At 41.1% G+C, this 20,935-nt stretch overlaps 1 protein-coding gene and 1 long non-coding RNA gene across 3 annotated transcripts in view; one reads left to right on the plus strand and one right to left on the minus strand.

Annotated features, from left to right (window-relative positions):
* Positions 1-5,211: 5,211 nt before the first annotated feature.
* Positions 5,212-8,080, minus strand: LOC116099060. The gene is made up of 2 exons (XR_004122056.1): positions 7,505-8,080; positions 5,212-5,842 (listed from the first exon to the last, which is right to left on the minus strand). It is a non-coding gene; the product is annotated as an uncharacterized LOC116099060 (long non-coding RNA).
* Positions 7,614-20,935, plus strand: part of Chmp3 (charged multivesicular body protein 3) — a 91,825-nt gene continuing 78,503 nt past the window's right edge. The window contains exons 1-3 of one of the 2 annotated variants that reach the window (XM_031382127.1): positions 7,614-8,647; positions 10,553-10,692; positions 18,951-19,066. In XM_031382127.1, the coding sequence (XP_031237987.1) occupies positions 8,422-8,647; positions 10,553-10,692; positions 18,951-19,066 (482 nt within the window). In that variant the 5' untranslated portion in view covers positions 7,614-8,421. The remainder of the gene's footprint in view (positions 8,648-10,552; positions 10,693-18,950; positions 19,067-20,935) is intronic. The other variant, XM_031382132.1, reaches the window with a different exon arrangement.

Genomic DNA, 20,935 nt, shown 5'->3' on the forward strand with positions numbered 1-20,935 from the left:
GGATTCTTAGGCCCATAACTTTTCTTCCTATTCAGCACAGGTTTAAAGCTTTAATTTCTCCTTACATTACCAACTCTTGTTCCTACAGACCCCAGCTTCGATGTACTAGGAAAGTAACTTGGTACTAGAACCATGACGTTAGACAGTCAACGAGGTCATTGCTATATGACAAGGTCGGGACAGACACTTCTCATGGTCACAGCAGAATATGTACCTGGAGGAGGCACACTGAGCATGCTAGGTTGTTTTCTCACTGTAACAATAAACAGTAATAGGTAAGCTACTTGCCTAAGGGCCCAATCTAAAGTTTTTTCAGTGACTATAAATGTTGCACTGAAATCAATGGTACATATAATTATACACTGTCTAAATAGCTGAGGCTTGCTGTGTCCCACCTCTTCCTCTCAGTCCCAGACTGCTGGTGACCATATTTGAAAACCCTAGGTAGGAGTTGTCTTTGGGGAAAGCAAATAGATTACTTGACTCACTCTGCTTCTCACCCCACAGGGGCCCCGCCCACTCTCAAAAAACTAACTGCCAATGAGTAGTTTGGCATTTCGCATTTATGAATCTGTGAACAGAGAACCAAGATGCCCAAAAAATTAAAACAAATATCTAATTGGAGAAACAAAACCCAAAATAAGCAAATAGAAAATTATCACAAGTGGCCCAAATGTGTGGTCCCAATGCTTGGGAGTCAGGACTCTTTGGCAGGACGATTCCCACAAATCCAAGATCACATAGCAAATTCAAGGTCACATAGCAAGCTCCAAGTCAGCCAGGGTACAAAGTGAGACCCTGTCTCCCAAAAACAAAATGGAACAAACAAACGAGCCCGAGTGGAGAGGAAACTAACTCCAAGAGAGTGCAAAGATAAAAGACACTTTAGGGGAAACTGCTATAATTAACATTTTCAGGGTGATCACACAAAAAGAACAGGAGAAAGGGCACATTCCAGGTGTACTAGCACACAGGAGGTGGAAACAGAAGGATCAGAAGTTCAAGGTCATGTACGTAGTAAGTTGGAGGGCAGCCTGGGCTGCCTGAGAGCCACATCACCTTTAAGGGGTAGCAATCAGAATCGTACCAGCTTTCCAACAGAATCAACTGCAAATGTGTGTTCTTAATTTTTTTGGTGGGGGGAGGGGAAATGATTGCTAATTTAAGATTCTATACTTAGTAGTAACAATAAAATTTAAACATGAGTGGAACCTCAGCTAACTCTTAAATGGTTCAAGAAAAAAAGTATGTATATACAATCTAGAAGAAAGATGTGTTTCCCTTTTTTTCTTTTTTTTCTATTTATTTATTTATTTATTTTTGGTTTTGTGGTTTTTTTCGAGACAGGGTTTCTCTGTATAGCCCTGGCTGTCCTGGAACTCACTCTGTAGACCAGGCTGGCCTTGAACTCAGAAATCCACCTGCCTCTGCCTCCCAAGTGCTGGGATTAAAGGCGTGTGCCACCACCGCCCGGCTTAAAGATTTATTTTTTATTTATTTTATGTATATGAGTATACTGTAGCTGTACAGATGGCTGTGAGCCATCATGTGTGTGGCTGCTGGGAGTTGAACTCAGGACCTCTGCTGGCCCCGCTCGCTCTGGCCCTGCTTGCTCCATCGCAATTCACTGTAGCTGTCTTCAGATGCACCAGAAGAGGGCGTCAGATCTCATTACAGTTGGTTGTGAGCCACCATGTGGTTGCTGGGATCGGAACTCAGGACCTTCGGAAGAGCAGTCAGTGCTCTTACCTGCTGAGCCATCTCCCCAGCCCCCCAAAGATGTGTTTCCTATCTGCTTGTCCACGCGGGTAAAGAGTAAACAAAAGATGTGATAGGGAAATTAGAGTAAAATATTAACTATTCGTTCCTTCTAAGAAAAGTGAGGAAAGAGAAAACATATTTTTGTTTGTATGTTTGCTTGTTTGGCTTTTTTAAGATAGAGACTGTGTATCCCTGGCTATCCAGGAATTTGCTTTGTAGACCAGGCTGGCCTTAAACCTGAGATCCACCTGTCTCTAGCCTCTGCCTCCCAACTGCTGGGATTAAAGCTGTGGGCCACTAGGCTTGACACTTATCCAGAGTTTGCCTCTGTGCTGGCTTCCTGAGTAGCCTCCGTGGAATTAGATATCCCTGTACACATGGAAATGAAAGAAGTAAGTACATCTAAGGGATAAGAAAAACAAGGATCCATCAGAACAGGGGGCAGGGACTAAAAAAAAAAAAAAAAAAAAAAAAAAAAAAAAAAAAAAATTCCACAGAGCACAGAAGGGCCCTGGGTAACAGCTCTGCAAGGCAGCCTGGCCCAGTGTGGAACAAGGTGGCTAAGGGCAAAAGGGTTATTTCTAACACAGTGTAGGACCTGTAGTATTTGAAATAGTTTTATAGTGTTGGGAGTTTGGGGATGAGTAAGTGGATGGCCACAGAAAATAGAAAAAAAAAAACAAAGTATAAGTTAATAATTTTGTTTTTGTTTTGTGTCTGGCTATCCTGGAACCTGTTCGTTGTGTTTTGTTGTTGTTTTTTTGAGACAGGGTTTCTCTGTGTAGCCCTGGCTGTCCTGGAACTCACTCCGTAGATCAGGCTGGCCTCGAACTCAGAAATCCACCTGCTTCTGCCTCCCAAGTGCTGGGATTAAAGGTGTGCACCACCACTGCCTGGCTCCTGGAACTTGTTCTGTAGACTAGGCTGGATTCTAACTCACATAGATCTGCCTGCCTCTACTCCCCCAGTGCTGGGATTAAAGGTATGAGCCACCAGCCACCTGTGAGTTAATTATTAACTCCACAGGAAATGAATAATTACACTAGAAAGAAAATATAAATTTTGTAGTTCAATTATGAAAAAGATTATATGAATATATAATGTAATATTGGAATAAGGGAAGGAAATGTTGTAAGGAAGAAGATATGAAAGGTAATTCTATGGAAAAATTAATAATGTAATTTATAAAATGAAAAAATCAAGAAAAGCAATAGAAAAATATTCTTTGAAAAAGAAATGCCAAAAATAGAAATGAGGAAGATGGCTTAGAAAATAAAGTATTTGCTGTTCATGACAGAGGATTTAAGTTCAGTGCCCAGCACCAGTAATCCCAGAGACAGGAAGATCCCTGGGACTTGTTACCCAAGGCTAGCTCAGTCTGTGAGCCCCTGTTACAGTGAGAGACTGTCTCAACAAAGAAGGTAGTGAGTGGTTGGGAAACATTCCAGCATCAACCTCTGACCTACACACACACACACACACACACACACACACACACACACACACACATGGAAGCAAGCAAGCAAGGGGAAAGAAGGCAGGAAAGCAAGCTGGCTGGCTAGATTGAAGGGAATAGTCTCTGGGAAATGGGTAAGTGTGGATGTGTAATAGGGTTTGTCTTGGGAAGTTCTGCTGTTTGTCAGTTGGGTGCCACTTTATCAGCGTTGCCTTCACCTCAGAATTGTCCCAGTCAGAATGAAATGCTGACATGCTCCCTGCCTGTGTCAACTGTGTGTTACCACTATGACGGTAAAAGAAAAGAATGATTGGACTCTTTTTCCTCAAGCTCAGCTTGATTTTTCTTTCTCTCTTGCCCCACAATCTTCCTGACCCCTCTTTTTGAGGCAAGGTTTCACTCTGTAGCCCAAGTGGTCTGTAACTCAAGGTTCTCCTAACTTAGCTTCCCCAATGTGGCTACAGATGTGGGTCAGCACACGTGGCTACCTTTGACATTTTTTCTCTTAAACTTAGCTCAAGTAATACAAGTAGTGTATCAGAATACAAGCAATGTCTGCCTCCGAGCATTCTTTCTTTAGTATCTCACTTCATCCTCTCTCTGCCTCTGCCTCTGCCTCTCTCTCTCTCTCTCTCTCTCTCTCTCTCTCTCTCTCTCTCTCTCTCTCTCTCTCTCTCTTTCTCTCCTTGGCTTTTTAATACTGGGTTTCTCTGTGTAGCCCTGACTGTTCTGAACTCAGTCTGTAGACCAGACTTGCTGCCTCTGTCTCCGTGTACTGAGCTTAAAAATATGTGCCACCACTGCCTGGCTCTCTCATTTAATCTTTTCAACAACTTGAGTAGAAGTTTTATCTCATTTTATGGGTGGTAAAAATGAGATCAAGGCAGAGCTCCACAGCTTCAAAATTCTCCCTGTACAGGAGGCCACAAAGTGTATAGACTTTGGGTCTGGTTAATTGTGCTGTGTGATTCTTTTTCAAGTTCTTTAAAAGAAAGTTTTTGGCTGGAGAGATGGCTCAGCAGTTAAGAACACTGAAGGCTCTTCCAAAAGTCCTGACTTCAATTCCCAGCAACCACATGGTGGCTCACAACCATCTGTAACAGGATCTGATGCCCTCTTCTGGTGTGTCTGAAGACAGCAACAGTGTATTCATACATAAAGCAAAGTTTTAATAAGAAAAAAAGATAAAGGACAAGAAGGACAAAAAATCTGAATCCCAGTATCTCTTAAACAATAACCACAATTGCATTTTAGGGAATGCCTTTTACTTTTTAGTGTGTGTGTGTGTGTGTGTGTGTGTGTGTGTGTGTGTGTATTATGTGGAGGTCAGAGGCCAACTTAGGGTGTTTTCCTTTATCTCTTTATCTTATTATTTATTATTACTGTTGATTTTTTTTAATGTTTTTTAAGCAGGTCTCACTATATAGTCCTGGCTCACCTGAAACTCACTATATATAAGATCAGGCTGGCCTTAAACCTATAGAGATCCACTTGCTTCTGCCCCCCCCCCAAATTCTGGAATTACAAGTGTGTGCCAACATGTCTGGCTTTTCTTTATTTTTTTGAGATAGGGTCTGTCCCTGAACCTGGAGCTCACTAACTGAATAGACCGGCTGGTTATAGCCCCAGGGCTCCCCCCCAGCATTAGAGTCACAGGCACGTACTTTTACATGGATTCTGGGACTCCAAACTCAGGTTCTCATGGCTGTGCAGCAAGCACTTTACCCACCGACTCACCTCCCCAGCCGCTTTCTAATACAAGTCTAAAATTAGAAGCACCATGCAACTGTCTGAGTTAGCTACTCCTTTTTCTTCTTCACTAAACACTATTTTGGACAGGAGTCCATGTCTATAACCATTTGACTATCTTCTCCTTTTACCAGATGTGTAATACTAAACCATTTGTGTTATTTTATTTGATTAGTTCTCATGTTCTGTTAGCTGTTTTGTTTTGGTTTTTAACTACTGTGACAAAAGCAACTCAAGACAGAAGGGTGTTTTTTAATTTAATTTAATTTAATTTTTTGGCTCACAGTTGAAGGAGGTACAGACAGTCCATCATGGTGGGGAAAAACATGGGGGCAGAAGCTTGAGGTGGCAACTTTCCTTATGTCCACAGCCAAGAAGCAGAGTGATGAATGCAGGTGCTCAACTGGCTGCTGCTGCTGCTCCTTCTCCTTTTTTTTTCTTTTCTTGTTTATTCCATTCAAGACCCCAGCCCACGGAATGGAGCCACATTCAAGATGGGTTTTCTTTTTTTCAGTTAAATCTCTTTGGAATCTCCCTCACAGCTATACCACTACTTTTGTTCCTAGGTGATTCCAAACTTAGCAATGAAGACTAATCACCACCTGTGAGTTTTTCTTTCTATTAACTCTGCCCTTAAGGCAAAAAGGTTATACACATCTTTGCATCTGTGTCCAATAATTTCCTCAAGATAAATTCCCTAAGGAAGGCTTCCTGTACCAAAGATGACATATTTGTGGGGATCTTCTGACTCACATCGTAGATTACCCTCCTGGAAAGACGTCCACATGTACCAACAGAGGGCGTGTGTCCATATGCTGCCCTTATCCAGCACGTCTACTTTCACTGGTGTGTCCGTCTTTCCTACAGGTTAAACCACTGAGGGAACAAGGCAAAGGGTTGGGAATTCAAGCAATAGAAACAAACAAATGAAGTCAAACTTGTTTTTCCTCTCTCTCTCTCTCTCTCTCTCTCTCTCTCTCTCTCTCTCTCCCTCTCCCTCTCCCTCTCCCTCTCCCTCTCCCTCTCCCTCTCTCCCTCTCCTTCTCCCTCTCCCTCTCTCTCTCCTAGCCTCCCCCCACCCCCTGGCCTCATGATTTAATTTTCTACTTTTAAACTCTGGCCTGTCTGGCTCCATCGTCCGCTCATCCTCCCAACTTTCCCTACGTGATCTTCTTTTCAGCTATTGCCTCTGTGTATTGACAGAGTCTATTATTACTAAAATGCATTCCTTCAAGGCAAGGCATATCATTTATGCGTTTAGACTTGAATAGCAATGCCACCATATAACAGTGCTATACCATGAAATCAAGGATGCTGAAATTACAGAGTCAAGCCTGTCAGCACAAACTGTTTAATACAGTCTCCACATGGTCTGCTGCCCTGGAAACCAAACCACACGGAAGCTAGTAAGACAGAAGAGCGAAGCTGTTCATTCCTGCTCACCCTGCTCCTAGGCTTGTTCCTTCCTAGCTCCTCCACTAGCTGGGCACCGAGATGCCTTTGTTAACTGCATTTTAAAGGGGTACTATCCTTTGTCTACATTTTATGATCCATTCTTTGTTTTCCATTTGCTCCCGGATTGAAGGTCACACACTCTTCCTAAAAATTTCACCCCTGGTTTAGGGTTATTCATGCTTTTGGTTTCTGGCTAACATTTCTCCTGGGATTCCTGCTTGTTTTCCCGATCCAGGGGTTCATGGAAGCCTTGTTCAGTTCATGAACCCAACTGTGCCCTCCCTGAAGACCGACACAGATATTTAAATAAAGAGCATGACCCTGCTAGAGTTAAATAAACACGGAACTAGGTACCCTACGCTTGTCTGTCCAATTCATTTTATATGAGTTCCTCTGGCTGGCTAAAACACACAGACCTTTGCACCGGACCTATCCACACCTAACAACTTTTGTCCTGAGATCTCAGGCCTTCATCGTCTACTTTTTAACCCCCCTAGGACACTAGCCACAAGTGGATCACATAGTAACATTCGTTTTGGCCAAACCTCCTCCAACACACATGTGTGAAAACCACATTCTAAAGCAAAGGTAGAAAAACATCTGTTTTCGGAGTTTCACCTCAAGCCAGATGTACCACCCCCCCCCAAAAAAAAAACAAAAAACAAAAAACAAGAAACAAGAAACAAAAAACAAAAACCCCAAAGCATCCGCAGTTTCACAGGGACTAAACCCAAAACACAGGCTCTGATTTTTTTACAGATCTTGATGATTTGGGTGGGTGTGGTGGTGCACGGTTTTAGTCCCAACACTTCCACTACGCTAGGCAGGCAATCTCCGAATTCGGATGCCCGCTTGGTCTACAAAGTGGTTCCGGACTGTTCAACAAGGCAGTGTCTCAAAACAAAACAAAAACCGCAAACAAAAAAACACGAAGATCTTTAGCAGCCTTATATTTTCACGCTCAGCACAAACGTGCACAGTGTCGCAGGGTCCAAGGTCCAATCCCGGGACCGAAATCAGTGATTAAACATTAGCGCATAAGAGGTCTGGGACCGCGAGAGCACAGTAACTCAGGAGGCGTACCTTACCCAGCCCAGCCTTCGGCAGCCCCTCTCTCCCCTTGCACCCTGCGGCTTCTAACCCCGCCCCTCCCGAGACCCCGCCCCGATGCCGACGTCAGTTGTTATGTCTTGACTGAGGCCGCGGCTGCAGCGAGTCCAGTGCTCCGGGGGCAACGGCCGCGGCCTGTGGAGGCGGCAGGGACGGTGGCCGCGTTTGGCGCGGCGCATCCGCACGGGGCTGGGCGCCGCGCGGCTACGCAGCTGACAGGAAGCCGCCTGGGAGAGCCGCGTCGGGGCCTAACGTTATTTGCTTTTGCCTTTTTTCCCCCCTCCCTTCACGATTGCCGTCTCGCGCTCCTCCTCAGCGGGAGCCGCTGCGACGCCCCCTCGCGGGCCGCGGCCCGCGGGCCTGATAGGCGCCGCCCGCGGGAACCTGGAGCCGCCCGCCGGGCCTGGGCTGCCACCGGGGCCTGAAGCCTGGGCGTTCGGCGCGGCGCTGCGGCGGCGGCCGCTCCAACCCGCGCTGGGCGCGCCGGGCCCCGGGCCTGGCCCAGCCGAGCACCGCGGCACTCTCCGGACCGCGGCCACTCAGTCCGGCCCCAACCGCCCTCCGCTGGCCCGCAGCCTCTCGGAGCTGCCTCCGGAGTCACCCCCGGTGGCCTCTTGCCTTCCTCCAGCGGTCCACGGCTCGATGGGTGGGGTGCTTTTGAACGTCCCCCCTTCTCCCTTTCTCAGCTCTTGACCGCAAGGCCAGAGCCGGCGCCCTCAGCCGCCCGCACGCCGCGATCCACCTGCCTCCCCTCGGGGATGGCCCGCCGGTGACTGCCACCGCCGCGCGCCCTCGCTGCCCTCGCCCAGGTTGCGCTCGGTCGCCCCGCACCCGACCCCTCTCCCCTTGTCCGCGGCGTCCCGGCTCCCGGCGACGCCACGAGGGCGAAGATGTGGCTGAAGCTGTTTTTCTTGCTCCTGTATTTCCTGGTCCTGTTCGTCCTGGCCAGGTTTTTTGAGGCCATTGTGTGGTACGAGACTGGCATCTTTGCTACTCAGCTGGTGGATCCGGTGGCATTGAGCTTCAAGAAGCTGAAGACCATTCTGGAGTGTCGAGGGCTGGGCTACTCCGGGCTGCCTGAGAAGAAAGATGTTCGGGAGCTGGTGGAGAAGTCAGGCAAGTGCCGGGATCCTGGAGGTCGCTACCACTGTCCTGGCTTTTCCCCACCCCCCGGAATTAGGCGGTCCCCAGAATGGTTAAGCAGACAACACAACACCAGGGAGCTGCCCAGGTCGTCTTTGTCCACGTTTTCTAAATGAATATGTAAATCTCAGTTTTGAAAAGAGAACTGTTAGGTGTCTTGGCGTCTAAGGCTCTTTGGAAATGACAGTTTGAAAGTGTAGCTTTAAAAAAAAATCATTAAATTGAATCATTTGTCCCAGAATCCAGGAACGTCAGTTGAAATTGATTATAGAGAAAGGAAAAACTACAAAACATAGTCTGTAAATAACAGCATCTGCATCTATAGTAAAAACAAGCTACTGGGAGGGTAAAACATCATTAAAATATTAAAATAATAACAAAAGGCACGTGGACCTAAGATTTACGTGTAAATTATGCGTTTAATTATAAGTAAGGTGTACACAGTGCAGTATTTGCTTTTTATACTTTAAATTTAGTGAACATTTTGTGTCGTTCTCGACCTTGTTTGGAGTTAATATTTTCTTGCAGAATTATGAATTTTATTTTTGAATCTTGAACGTATTACTTTTCTTATCGAGTGTCACAGGCATCTGTCTCCGCGTCACTTAATGGGTTGAGGAAGAGACTTGAAATAGTGCTGAAAGAATATTTAATGTAGCCATTGATTTGAGGTAGGATTGGGTGGGGAAATAGTTAACTTTAAAGTGTCTCCTTGTTTAGATAGTCTTCCTGAAAGAGGAATGTAAATTGAGAAAGGCATTCTGAGTTGATGTAGGAAGCATTTGAGACTGATGATTACCTTGTTTTGTCCTTTCAAGTATGTCATCAGCCGGGCCTTCTAGAAGACTATTTTTTTCCTTCTGTAGTACTATCTAGACAAATAATGTGATAGGCAAGATTACAACAGTCTAACACTTGTGTATTTATAGCATAAGGGTTACAGAATTTATCTCACCAGTGGGATAGAAGAAAGGAGTCCTTTGCATAAGGGATACAGTTTTCAATTGTGTATTATTAGTGCTCTTGTCTGTGCCTGGTTTATGCTGCCATTGGTTGTTGGGGGAGGGAAGTGGGTTAGCTGTCTCATACAGTTATTTGATTACACAGTTTTTTTTCCGCCTTGAGCTTTATGTTAGATATTTTGCTGCTGTTTGAGCCTAAAATTGTTGTCATACGGACTGTACAAGGAATCCATATATAGCCTAAAGAATATACAACCAAAGTATGATTCAGACCACACATTTTACAGCATAACAACAAAAAACAGTCTTAGTATGGCAATTTAACTGTAAAACCTAAATGTTTGTTGTGGATGGTTTTGCTGTTTGGAATGGAACTGGAATATCACTATGTAATATTTAAGGCAAAGGTTAGATAATGTGACATGAATGGTTTGGTTTTTTTTATATTTAATTATACAAGATGTATGTTTACACTGTAAACTTGTATATGAATGTGTGGTTTATTGTTCTGATAGGTAACGTAAAAACCTTGTTACCATTTTAAGCAGGCTGATGGCAAATTCTGTGAACCCTCTTCTAAATCTTTTGAGTGACAACACAGAAACCAAGCTTTGAAAAATCACTCGAAGCCTGTGCAGGCTTTATGTAAAATTAGATGATTGTTAGCTTGAGGGGATTTCTTTTTAGACTGATGTAATTAATAATTTACTAACAAGCTATATGATGACCCCATTTAAATATTTGCACTACTATAAAAGATGAATTATTGTCTTTTCTTTTTCATTTTTTCCTGAAGTATTCAGGAGCTGTTCAGTTTTGTAGAATGAAATTATAATAGTGTATGTATTCATGAAATAAAATGGAATTAATCATTGGGATTTTTGAAACCTTAACAGGGTTTTTATTTTTCTTTCAGGTGACTTGATGGAAGGTGAACTCTATTCTGCTCTTAAGGAAGAAGAGGCATCTGAGTCTGTCTCTAGCACCAATTTCAGTGGTGAAATGCATTTCTATGAGCTTGTGGAGGACACCAAAGATGGCATCTGGCTGGTTCAGGTAGAAAGGATGATACTACTTGAGAACCTTATTTATACCAAAATGGTATTTACCACTGAGTAACTCTTATGTTGTATCATGCTTCCTAGGCAAAACTCAGTTCTCATAGGGTTTTTTAAATGGACGATAATGAAAGTTAGGTCAGGAGATGTGGCTCAGTTGGTGAGTTCTACCATTCTTGAAATCCTGGCTTCAATCCCTAGTACCACCTAAACCAGGTTGTTTTACACACTGGAAATTGCAGTACTCAGGAGGTAGAAACAGGGACTCAGAGGTTCAAGGTCTTCCTCAGCTGCATAATGAGTTCAAAGCCAGCCTAGGTAGGACACTTGAGACCCTGTCTTTGAAAAAAAAAAAAGTAAAAACTAAAGCGTGGAAAGGAAAGATTGGAAGGGGAGTAGGGTTGTCTTGAGAATCAACAGACAGAAATGTCTAAAAACACACGTTCCTTTTATTTAGCTCTAGTTTTTTAAACTCTACTTTTGAGTGTATTAAATTTATTATTCCACATAGTTTTTGCATGTAAGGGAAGAACACTAAAGTAAAAGTAAAGAAGTCTTTGAATTAGCGAAGCAGCCAACCTTGAATGGCAGATCTGCTAACCGCCATAGAAACAACAAAGTCGGCAGCTTAGTCGCTGTACTCAGGGACCTATGGAACATGCATTTTTTTTTTTGCTTATGGTCATTAGATAGTTTTTATGATATCAACACTATGAGATTTAATTAGTACATTGGGAATTTCAAATGGTAAAGGGCCTTAAAATTTTCTTTAATAATTTTCATGATGTGGTTTATGGTAAGTGGATACACATTAACATTAATGTAACCATGTATATTGGAATAATGGGATATTGAACATGTAATGTCATCCTAAATATTACTTAGGAAAAAGCAAAGTTTAATTTTTAAAGTCTGTATTCACTCGAAGTAACATAACAAGTAAACTTGAAGTCTGAATGTGGCCACAGTTAAGAATGTAGTATGCAGATGGCTGAAACTCAAGTCATATCAGACCATTTCTGAAGCACCAAGATGAGAAGCAGGTTATTGAAGGTCATGGACTGCTCTGCAGCATTGTACTAGGATCAGATCCTAGGTCCTCTGATGGTTTTTCTTCTGTCAGACTATCTTCTCTGTAGTCATTGACAATGAATATGCCCATCCTCCCATTTCCTCAGTGCTTTTGACCAGTTTCTACTTAGGGTTTGAAAATTAAAACAAAAGCTTCATATTACTTTCTGTGAACAAAGACTATAAGATTTGTTTTTAAAATAAGTTTTAGAAACCTTAAATGGAAGAAAACCTGGTTTTGTCATTGGTTTGCAGTATAATTGGGGATAGGTAAGTTTTCTCTTGTTTCTGGCCTCAAAGACATATGCAATTAAAGAGGATGGAATGATGCTGTCATCCACTGGGCTGAAAGACGGAGCTTCAGTGATTCTATGGAGATTTTATTGGATACCCTGGTCTTTCCTTTTTAGTTCCATTTCTACTGCATTTGACTTTTTACCTTCTATAAGGTAGAACCTGAGAGGATTTAGCCTGTTCAGATTCTAGTTTATTTCTGTCTTTGTTCATTGACTTGAGAAATAAGCTGTAAGGGTTGAAAATATAGCTCAGTAGTAGAACTTTTGCCTAGCATGCATGAAGCCCTGGATGTGATGTCAGTCATCTCTTAAAAAATTTACGAAATTGTTGTTCTATTTCTTGCTCCCTAGTACTTACTTGTAATCTGTCCAAGGAAGATTTACTGGTTGATTTATTGACAAGATAGAATTGAATAGTCAGTCCCACTGCTGTGTAGTTATGGCCTAAATGCTTATCACTCACCTGAATTGACTTTCTGTGTGTGAGTGGTGGAGAAGGCAATAAGCACTGCTAAATGCAAAAGAACTATGTCAAAGGCCTGGGGTTGCTTTGACATCCAGGATCCTACCTGTAAGTGCTAGAATATCTGATGGACTAGTTAGCAGTGTATCCTTTACTTTTAAGTTAGCTTTTTTTAAAAGATGTGTTTATTTTTATTATGTATACGGGTGTTTTGCCCCATGTATGTCTGTATACTTCGTGTTCACCTGGTGCCCACAAAGGCCAGAAGAGGGCGTCAGATCTCCTGGAACTAGACTTACAGATGGTTGTTAACTGCTGTGCAGGTGCTGAGTCTCAAAAATAGGTCCTCTGGAAGAGCAGCAGGTACTCTTAACCCCTGAGCCATCTTTTCTTTGGAAGAGCAGCCAGTACTCCTAACCCCAGAAACATCTTTCCAGCCCCAGTTACTTATTTTCTTGATGTCTCACTAAAGATATGTATGGACTAAATCCCTTAATATATGATAAAATTAACCCATTTATTTAGCATAAATAACTATACCAGGCCCTGTTCTAGGACCTGAAGATAAAACAGAAAGATATCCAGGGCTATGTCCAGGCAGCTCACATTTCAGTTGTGAGAATCAGACACCAAATAAATTAATATTTAATATAATACCAATAAGTTGGAAATTCTGAGAAAAAAAGGAAGCAGACTAAAGAGATAGAATAATGAGGAACTTTTTTTTTTGTTTTGTTTTGTTTTGTTTTTTTGGTTTTTTTGAGACAGGGTTTCTCTGTGCTGCCCTGGCTGTCCTGGAACTCACTCTGTAGACCAGGCTGGCCTCAAACTCAGAAATCCGCCTGCCTCTGCCTCCCAAGGGCTGGGATTAAAGGCGTGCACCAACACCGCCCGGCCTTTTTTGTTTGTTTTTGTTTTATTTTTTTGTTTTTGCCAAGCACCTCTTTTAAGCTTCATAATTACATTTGGGTTTCGATTTCTTTAGTTAGTTTTTAAAACTATACTTAAAAATTTTTAAAATATTGGTTGGTTGTCATTCCTGAGCCAGACTTTATTAGTCTGACTCTCAAGAATACAGTTCTGTACAGTTTGCCTTTTGAGTTTTTGCTCCTTCTGTTTTGTTTTCTGTTGTTTGTTTTGAGGCAGGGTCTCACTGTGTAGTCCAGGCTCATTATCTTCTTCCTGCTCATCTTTCTGACTGCTGAGATAACTGGTGTCAGCCATCATGCCACTCTTCTCTTACGTATTTTGAAAGAAGCTGACTAGTTTGTTTTTTAAAATGTTTGTGAGGAGTATTTTCACACACTGCACTGCATAGATTTTGGCCATTTCTGTCTTCAGCTTGTCAAGCCTTGATTCCATGTGTTTCCTGTATACTTCAGCAAGTGTGCTGAACAGAACTGTAGGAGTTATTTTTCCTATTGCTGTGACAAAGGGAGGGTTTATTTTGGCTTCCTGTTTGGAGGGGAAATCATGCCAGCAGTAATGTAGGTGGCTAGTTACATCTCATCCATGGCACGAAGCAGAGAGAGATGAATACTGGTGTTCCACTAGCCTTCTCCTTTTGAAAAACACATGATGATGATGATGATGATGATGATGATGATGATGATGGTGATGATGATGATGGTGATGGTGATGATGGTGATGATGATGATGGTGATGATGATGATGGTGATGATGATGATGATGATGATGATGATGATGATGATGATGATGATGATGGTGATGGTGATGGTGGTGGTGGTGGTGGTTATCATCATCATCCTTCTTCTATGTGTGCATGGATGATGTGTGTGGGAGGGGTGTGCCTGCTATGGTACATGTATAACAGCCAAAGGACAACCTTGTAGAGTTGATTTTTCTCCTACCTTTATGTGGATTCTGGGGATCAAACTCAGGTCAGGAGGCTTGTCAGCAAGTGCTTTTACCCACCAAGCTATCTCATCTGCAGTCTTCCCGCACTTCTAAAAATTACATCTTTTTTTGTGGTAAGAAGTACTTGTGGAGATCAGAGGACAACTTGTAGGAGATGGTTCTCTGCACCAACCATTGCAAGAACTAATTTTTATTTTTAAAGGTAGCAAAATCCATAAGACATCTTTATGAATAATATACACTATGTATTTCACACAGAACCAAGTCCTTTCTTTGTGATACAATTGAAACACAGAGTTACAATTTTATGATTCTTCTCTAATTTAAGCTCCTGTCTCTCATGAGCCATTTATTTCCCAATTTTGTGGATCTTTGACTCTGCCACTACCCAGTTTCCTTGGCACCAAAAATCGAGGATTATTTTGTTCCAAAAGATTACTGGTTAGAGACACAAACGGCAAAGTGGATAGGCTTTTGAAATGGAAAAGTTGCATAGTGTATAGCTTTTTCTTTTGGATTTGTCCTCTAACTTTTTTATTTGTCTTAACTTCTGTCATAATTCAAAAAGGGTTATAGCTGTTTGTTCCCTACAAGCTGTTCTATTTATTGAGATAGAAGTCCCTGGAGTTGCACAGCACTGAAAAAACACTTTATGACTTAAAGTACTGGAAAGCTCTGGTCACTCTTTACTGAAGCATTATGTTAATGCAGTTCCTGTTTGACTGGAAGCATTAACAGCTGATTTTAAACTTATTTGCTCTTAAGACAAGAGGTTTGTTTAAGGCAGTTCTAATTATCCCTTTAATGGGCTACTACAGAGCAAAATATATGGCAAGCCACTATGTTTTATGTTGGTGAAAATCTTCTGAGTTTGCCCATAAAGTAAGCCAGTGAGAATAGTACACTTGACTTTAGCCAGAGGTTAGAAACAGTAACAGGGTGAATACTTAAAGTTAGTTAATTAAAATACTATTCATTTTAAACTTTTGTCCATTACGCTCATTTTTGATGATTTTATACAGGGGATATACATATATTTTACAATTGTAAAACTAGATCCCTGTTAAAATACTGAACAATGTAGAAAATGTCAACTTTCTTATTCAAAGAAATTATATTATTTAATTATGACTCCTCTGTGGGGAGTAACAAGGATGCACCAAATGTCCTGACAGAAATACACCTCTCCTCTTAAAAAATAGGCAAATGTGTATATGCAAACACACTGAGTTAGTCATCCTTTATATATAAGTAACTGAGACAGTTAGTGTGTAGTTGCATAGCAAGATGCCATTTATACTGTCTGTTCAGAAAACATTCAGGGTAACAGGTTGCTGGGAAGGAACTTTTGGTTATAATAGAAATTGCTTTAGAGACTCTTTATAAGAAGAAGTAGAAGCTGGGTGGCTGTGGCGGTGGCTGCCTCTTTAATCCCACCACTCTGGAGGCAAAGGTAGGTGTATATCTGTGAGTTTGGGGCCAGCTTGATCTACAGGGCCAATTCCAGGATAGCCAAGGCTAGCTACGTAGAGAAATCCTGTCTCGAAAAACTAGAAATGGGGATTGTATATAACAAGCTGTAAAAAGCTTGAAAAAGTTAAGTTCAACTCAGATGTTTAATTAGCAGCACCCAGATCATCTAGGCACAACAATCAATGGAAAGATTGACCTACATTTAGCCTGTGATGCCAGGTCTCTTTCAGGTTCGAAAATCACCTGTACTTTGGTTCAGATTTTTTTTCTTGTATTTGAAAATATTCTCCATAGAGAATTTCTGAGAAGTAGCTCTTCTCATGTAGTAAGACCAGCAGTGTGGGTACCACTTCAGATCATGCATACTTTGTAGGACATAAGCTGCAGATCAGAGTGGCTCCTGCTAATGTGACACAGTTTAATAGGCTGAGAAGATTTTGTTTTACCATTAACTGAGCCAATGATTTAATTGTGAAAACACTAGCATTTTTATAGTGACCATTAATTCAACCTTCTTGAAAGTTAATGTATGTAAAACTTTGAGTTGACTAACTGCAAAGGATTTTAACAAAACAATTTCTAATTGTGTAGCAATAATGATAGAATTATAAAATGATTTCATTAAATGCTTAGATGAATTCTCATTTTTGTACAGCTCTCTCAGTGGGGGATCCTTAAACTCTTCCAGAACAGATGCTAGAACAGATTGCTGAGTAAATAAGGCTCCAGGGTTGAAGTTGTCATGTAGCTCCTCAGCCATGCTCAGAACTCTCCTCACTCACTCCTGCTGTCCCTGCTGAAACCAGGGTGTGCCTGGGAGCAGCCCTCTCATTCTCCTTCTCATTCCTAACACAGAAATGCTTGTCATACGTCTGCAAGGTACTTGCACAATCAGCAATTAGGTCTTCACTCAAAGATGCCCTGAGATTTAGGGCTGTGTGCACATTGGCAGAGGCAGCTTCTTAGCCCCATGAAGCAGTGTCATTGCCAACACAGACCTAAGGTATCTGGGATATTTTACAGCTTTATTCAGGAAATGGAAAAATGTTAGGAAAGAGAGTTTTTTTTTTTTGTTTTGTTTTGTTTTTTTTTTTGTTTTTTTTTTTTTTTTTTTTTTTTTTTTGTTTTTCGAGACAGTGTTTCTCTGTGTAGCCCTGGCTGTCCTGGAACTCACTCTGTAGACCAGGCTGGCCTCGAACTCAGAAATCCGCCTGTCTCTGCCTCCCAAGTGCTGGGATTAAAGGCGTGCGCCACCACCGCCCAGCAAGAGAGTTATTTTTAAAGAGAGAAAACAGAAGAGACAGAGAAAGAGGAGACTGCAAAGAACAGAGAGTATAGTATTTAATTACACAGACCAATCTGAGAAGTCTGAGGGTTACATTCCTTGGCTCCATGATCAAGAGAATTACTAATGACTCTTGAGAAGTAACAGAAAGGAAAAGAACACTTACTTTACTGCTAGGTATGTGACTGAGTGGTGGAGCATCTGAGAATGCATGTGAACTCATGTCTCCCTCAGTAAGATCGTGTATTTTCATTAAAAGCACTGTCAAAACCATTTACTTAATTCTCTAATTTGTGTGCATGTATTGAGTATCCAATGTATGTTACAGTGTGTTACATAAACATGTATGTCTCCGTAAGTGTTAGAACAGCAGTATCTGTGATGTGATGTATCGTAGGAGTTAGTAGAGTAATCCGGTAGCACAGAAAGGAAACTTGATTTTTCAGGACCATGTGCCCTCAGCCTGTGATGCCCCTGACATTTGTTAGACTTCCCAGGAGAAAGGCCACAAGGGAGGTAGCTGTACTCCCCTTGCCTCTCTCAGGGAGTGAACTGCTGCCACTCAGTTCATATACAGGCCTGGAGCTTTACTTCCTGAAGGCTTTTTGAATATGAGAATGGTTCTTCCTGCCAGAAAGATTAAAGGCCCCAGAGTATTGTATTTGTAATTTTAAATTGAATAATGCCAGTAAAGATGGCATTTATGAAAATAGCTTAGGTCTATATGTGCTGGACTTAAATTAGATGGATTCATGAAAACTTTAGACATTATTTGGCTTTCCACTGAGTTGTATTTTATTATGTTTATATTTTAAAAAATTATACTATTATCTTCAGTGAAACTCTGCTTCCATTAAGTCAGGAACACTGGGGATAAAGAGAAGAGATATTTAACCACTGACTGTCATAAACAGAGAAGTTAGTAACGTTTTGAAAGTCAATTTAACTTTTTTCCTTTCTTTAAAATATAATGTGTTTCTGCCAGACCTAACTATGTATGAGAGCTGCTTGCACACCTGAAGTGAAGTGTAAGTTTTTCAGGTTCATCATGGCTGTTAGAGTCTTTCAGAATTGCTGAGGAAAAGGCCCTGTGAGTAGCACTGATTTAGTCAAAGCATAGTTTAATAGAAAACATGTGTTTAATTTTTGACTACAAAGCTAAGCATTGAAAAGCGTGATATTTGAACTTGTTAAATCCACATGTGATAATTTTTATAAGCTTTATTTGGATTTTCAAAAATTTATTTTCAAAATAAAAATGGCTTCAGGGCCTTTTTCTCTCTGTGTAATGTAATTACAGAGAATAGGTACATAGTAGAGAATATGGCTAGATTTTTCAAAGGCTTTTCACTCCTATTCTGAGGTTACTGAGAGATCAAGGGGTTTAGCACACTGCATTTGTGTTTCTTTTCTAGCTGGACAGATGTAACTTCTGTAGGAATAGCAGTGAGGGCCAGTAAGATGGCTCAGCAGGTAAAGGTGCATGCTGCACAAGCCTGCGGACTTCTGTTCAAGCCCCAGTGTCCAGATAGCAGAAGAAGAGGGCTGGCTGTCTTGAGTTCCTTTGATCTCCACAAGGATGCTGTAGCACTCATGTACATATACATGAATTTAATTAATAATAATAAATTAAAATTTAAAAAGAAATGCAGTAATAATGAGATGATTCAGTTAAGCCAGAACTGGAAGCAAATGTCCTTAACAAAAAAGTATTTATACTATAGATAGGAGTGGTTGAGTTTAGTAATTAAGGTTTGACTTTTTCCTCAATTCTCTCTTTTGGGAAATAGGTCATAGCAAATGACAGAAGTCCTTTGGTGGGTAAAATCCACTGGGAGAAAATGGTAAAAAAAGTGTCGAGATTTGGAATACGGACAGGCACTTTCAACTGTTCCAGTGATCCCAGGTAAGTGGATTAAGAAATTCTGAGTTTGAACCCTGACCGGAATCCTTTTTGCTTAATTATGACAACACTATAAGAAGCCTGCCCGAACTGAAAACTATTTGTTTAGTGTACTGCTAGTTATCCAGATGTTTGTAGCTTGTGTAAACTGGTGTTTGTTGACTTTCTGAGAGAGCCCTTAAAATCGTCTGTAGTCCTTTGTTTCAATATTCTTTTCCAAATGGCTGTGGATGACATCACTGTTCTCATCTGTAACTCAGACTGGCTTTATACCCTCCCTCAGTCAAGGATTTGGATTACAGGCATACGCAACCACTTTCATACTTCTGACCTTCAGTTTGCATTTCTGTAGTCACTTTGCATCTACTCTACAACCATCCCTAGGTATGCCTTCTCCCTAATATCAAGTCAGGTTTATCATTGTATTTAATCAGACATACCCTGTCTGCCTTTTCTACCTTTCACTATTTCATTTTTCTTCACATTTTTTTAGATGTGGTCATTTGCTTTGTCATTGACCAGTATTCAGTCTATTATTACATTAATTCTTGTCTTATTTCATTTTTAATTAAATTTAGATTATGTATATGTGTGTAGATGAGTATATATGCGCATCTGAGTGCAGTTGTCATTGATGTTCAGAAGATGGTGTAGGATACCTTAGATCAAGAGTCATAGGCAGCTGTGAGCCTCCCACTGTGAACACTGATTTAAAAAAAAAAAAATCAACATTTTTATATAGCCATATGAACTGATGAAAAAGCTGGGTAAAATGGTATATGCCTGTATCCCCAGTGGGAGGCAGAATGAGAGGATCTCAAATTCTAAGGCAACCTATATAATGAAACACTGGCGCAAAACAAAACTCTGAAAAATGTTTTCTTTTTGAATTGGCAGTAAAAATTTTATGTTGATGCATGGTAATATGAAGTTCTTTAAAACAATATATGCATGTCTTGTCTTCATTGAAAATACCTTTAGAGGCCGGGCGGTGGCGCACGCCTTTAATCCCAGCACTTGGGAAGCAGAGGCAGGCGGATTTCTGAGTTCAAGGCCAGCCTGGTCTACAGAGTGAGTTCCTGGACAGCCAAGGCTACACAGAGAAACTCTGTCTCGAAAAAGAAAAGAAAAGAAAAGAAAATACCTTTAGAATAATATTTAGAGAAATACATATTAGTAACCCAGTGTTTAATAAACATTAGAGATTTTTTCCCCAAACATGGAAAACATTATTTAATTTGACAATTATAACGGGAAATTTTCTTTTGGGTAGTCTCAAGTTCTTTAGAATGACAAGACTTAAAAATACCTGTTCTGAACTGAACAGAAAACATAAAAGGAGGAAATGAGAACATTAAAAGTTTGCCTGTTTTACAAAGCAAGATTTCATGTCAAAGATGTCATTTGATTTATGACACAACTCAGAAGCCAGTGTAGTTATAAGAGAGAAGATAAAAAGAATGACCAAGAGTAGAGATGTGGGACTGGGGAGATGTTTCAGCAATGAAGAACATTTTCTGATCTTGCAGAGAACCTGGGTTTGGTTCCCAGCACTCAAATGGCTTACAACTGTCTATCTCTAGCTCCAGGGAATCTGACATACTCTATTCTGAGGCCACCTGCATACATGTGACACATACAAAGTTACACAAGCATGCACACTACACATAAATACAAATTTTAATAAGTAGAAATGTCACCACAAGTATCTTGAAATTAAGCCATTAAAACTCCTTAGATAAGGTCTGAAGGCTCTACAGGCATTTTACCCACTGTTTATTTTTGGCAAATGCAAAAATAGTATTCTTATCATTGAATTATTTTTCTTCCTTTCCTTTTTTTTGTTTTGTTTTTTTGTTTGTTTGTTTGAGA

This window comes from Mastomys coucha, unplaced genomic scaffold (genome assembly GCF_008632895.1).
Source record: "Mastomys coucha isolate ucsf_1 unplaced genomic scaffold, UCSF_Mcou_1 pScaffold20, whole genome shotgun sequence".
NCBI lineage: Eukaryota > Metazoa > Chordata > Mammalia > Rodentia > Muridae > Mastomys > Mastomys coucha.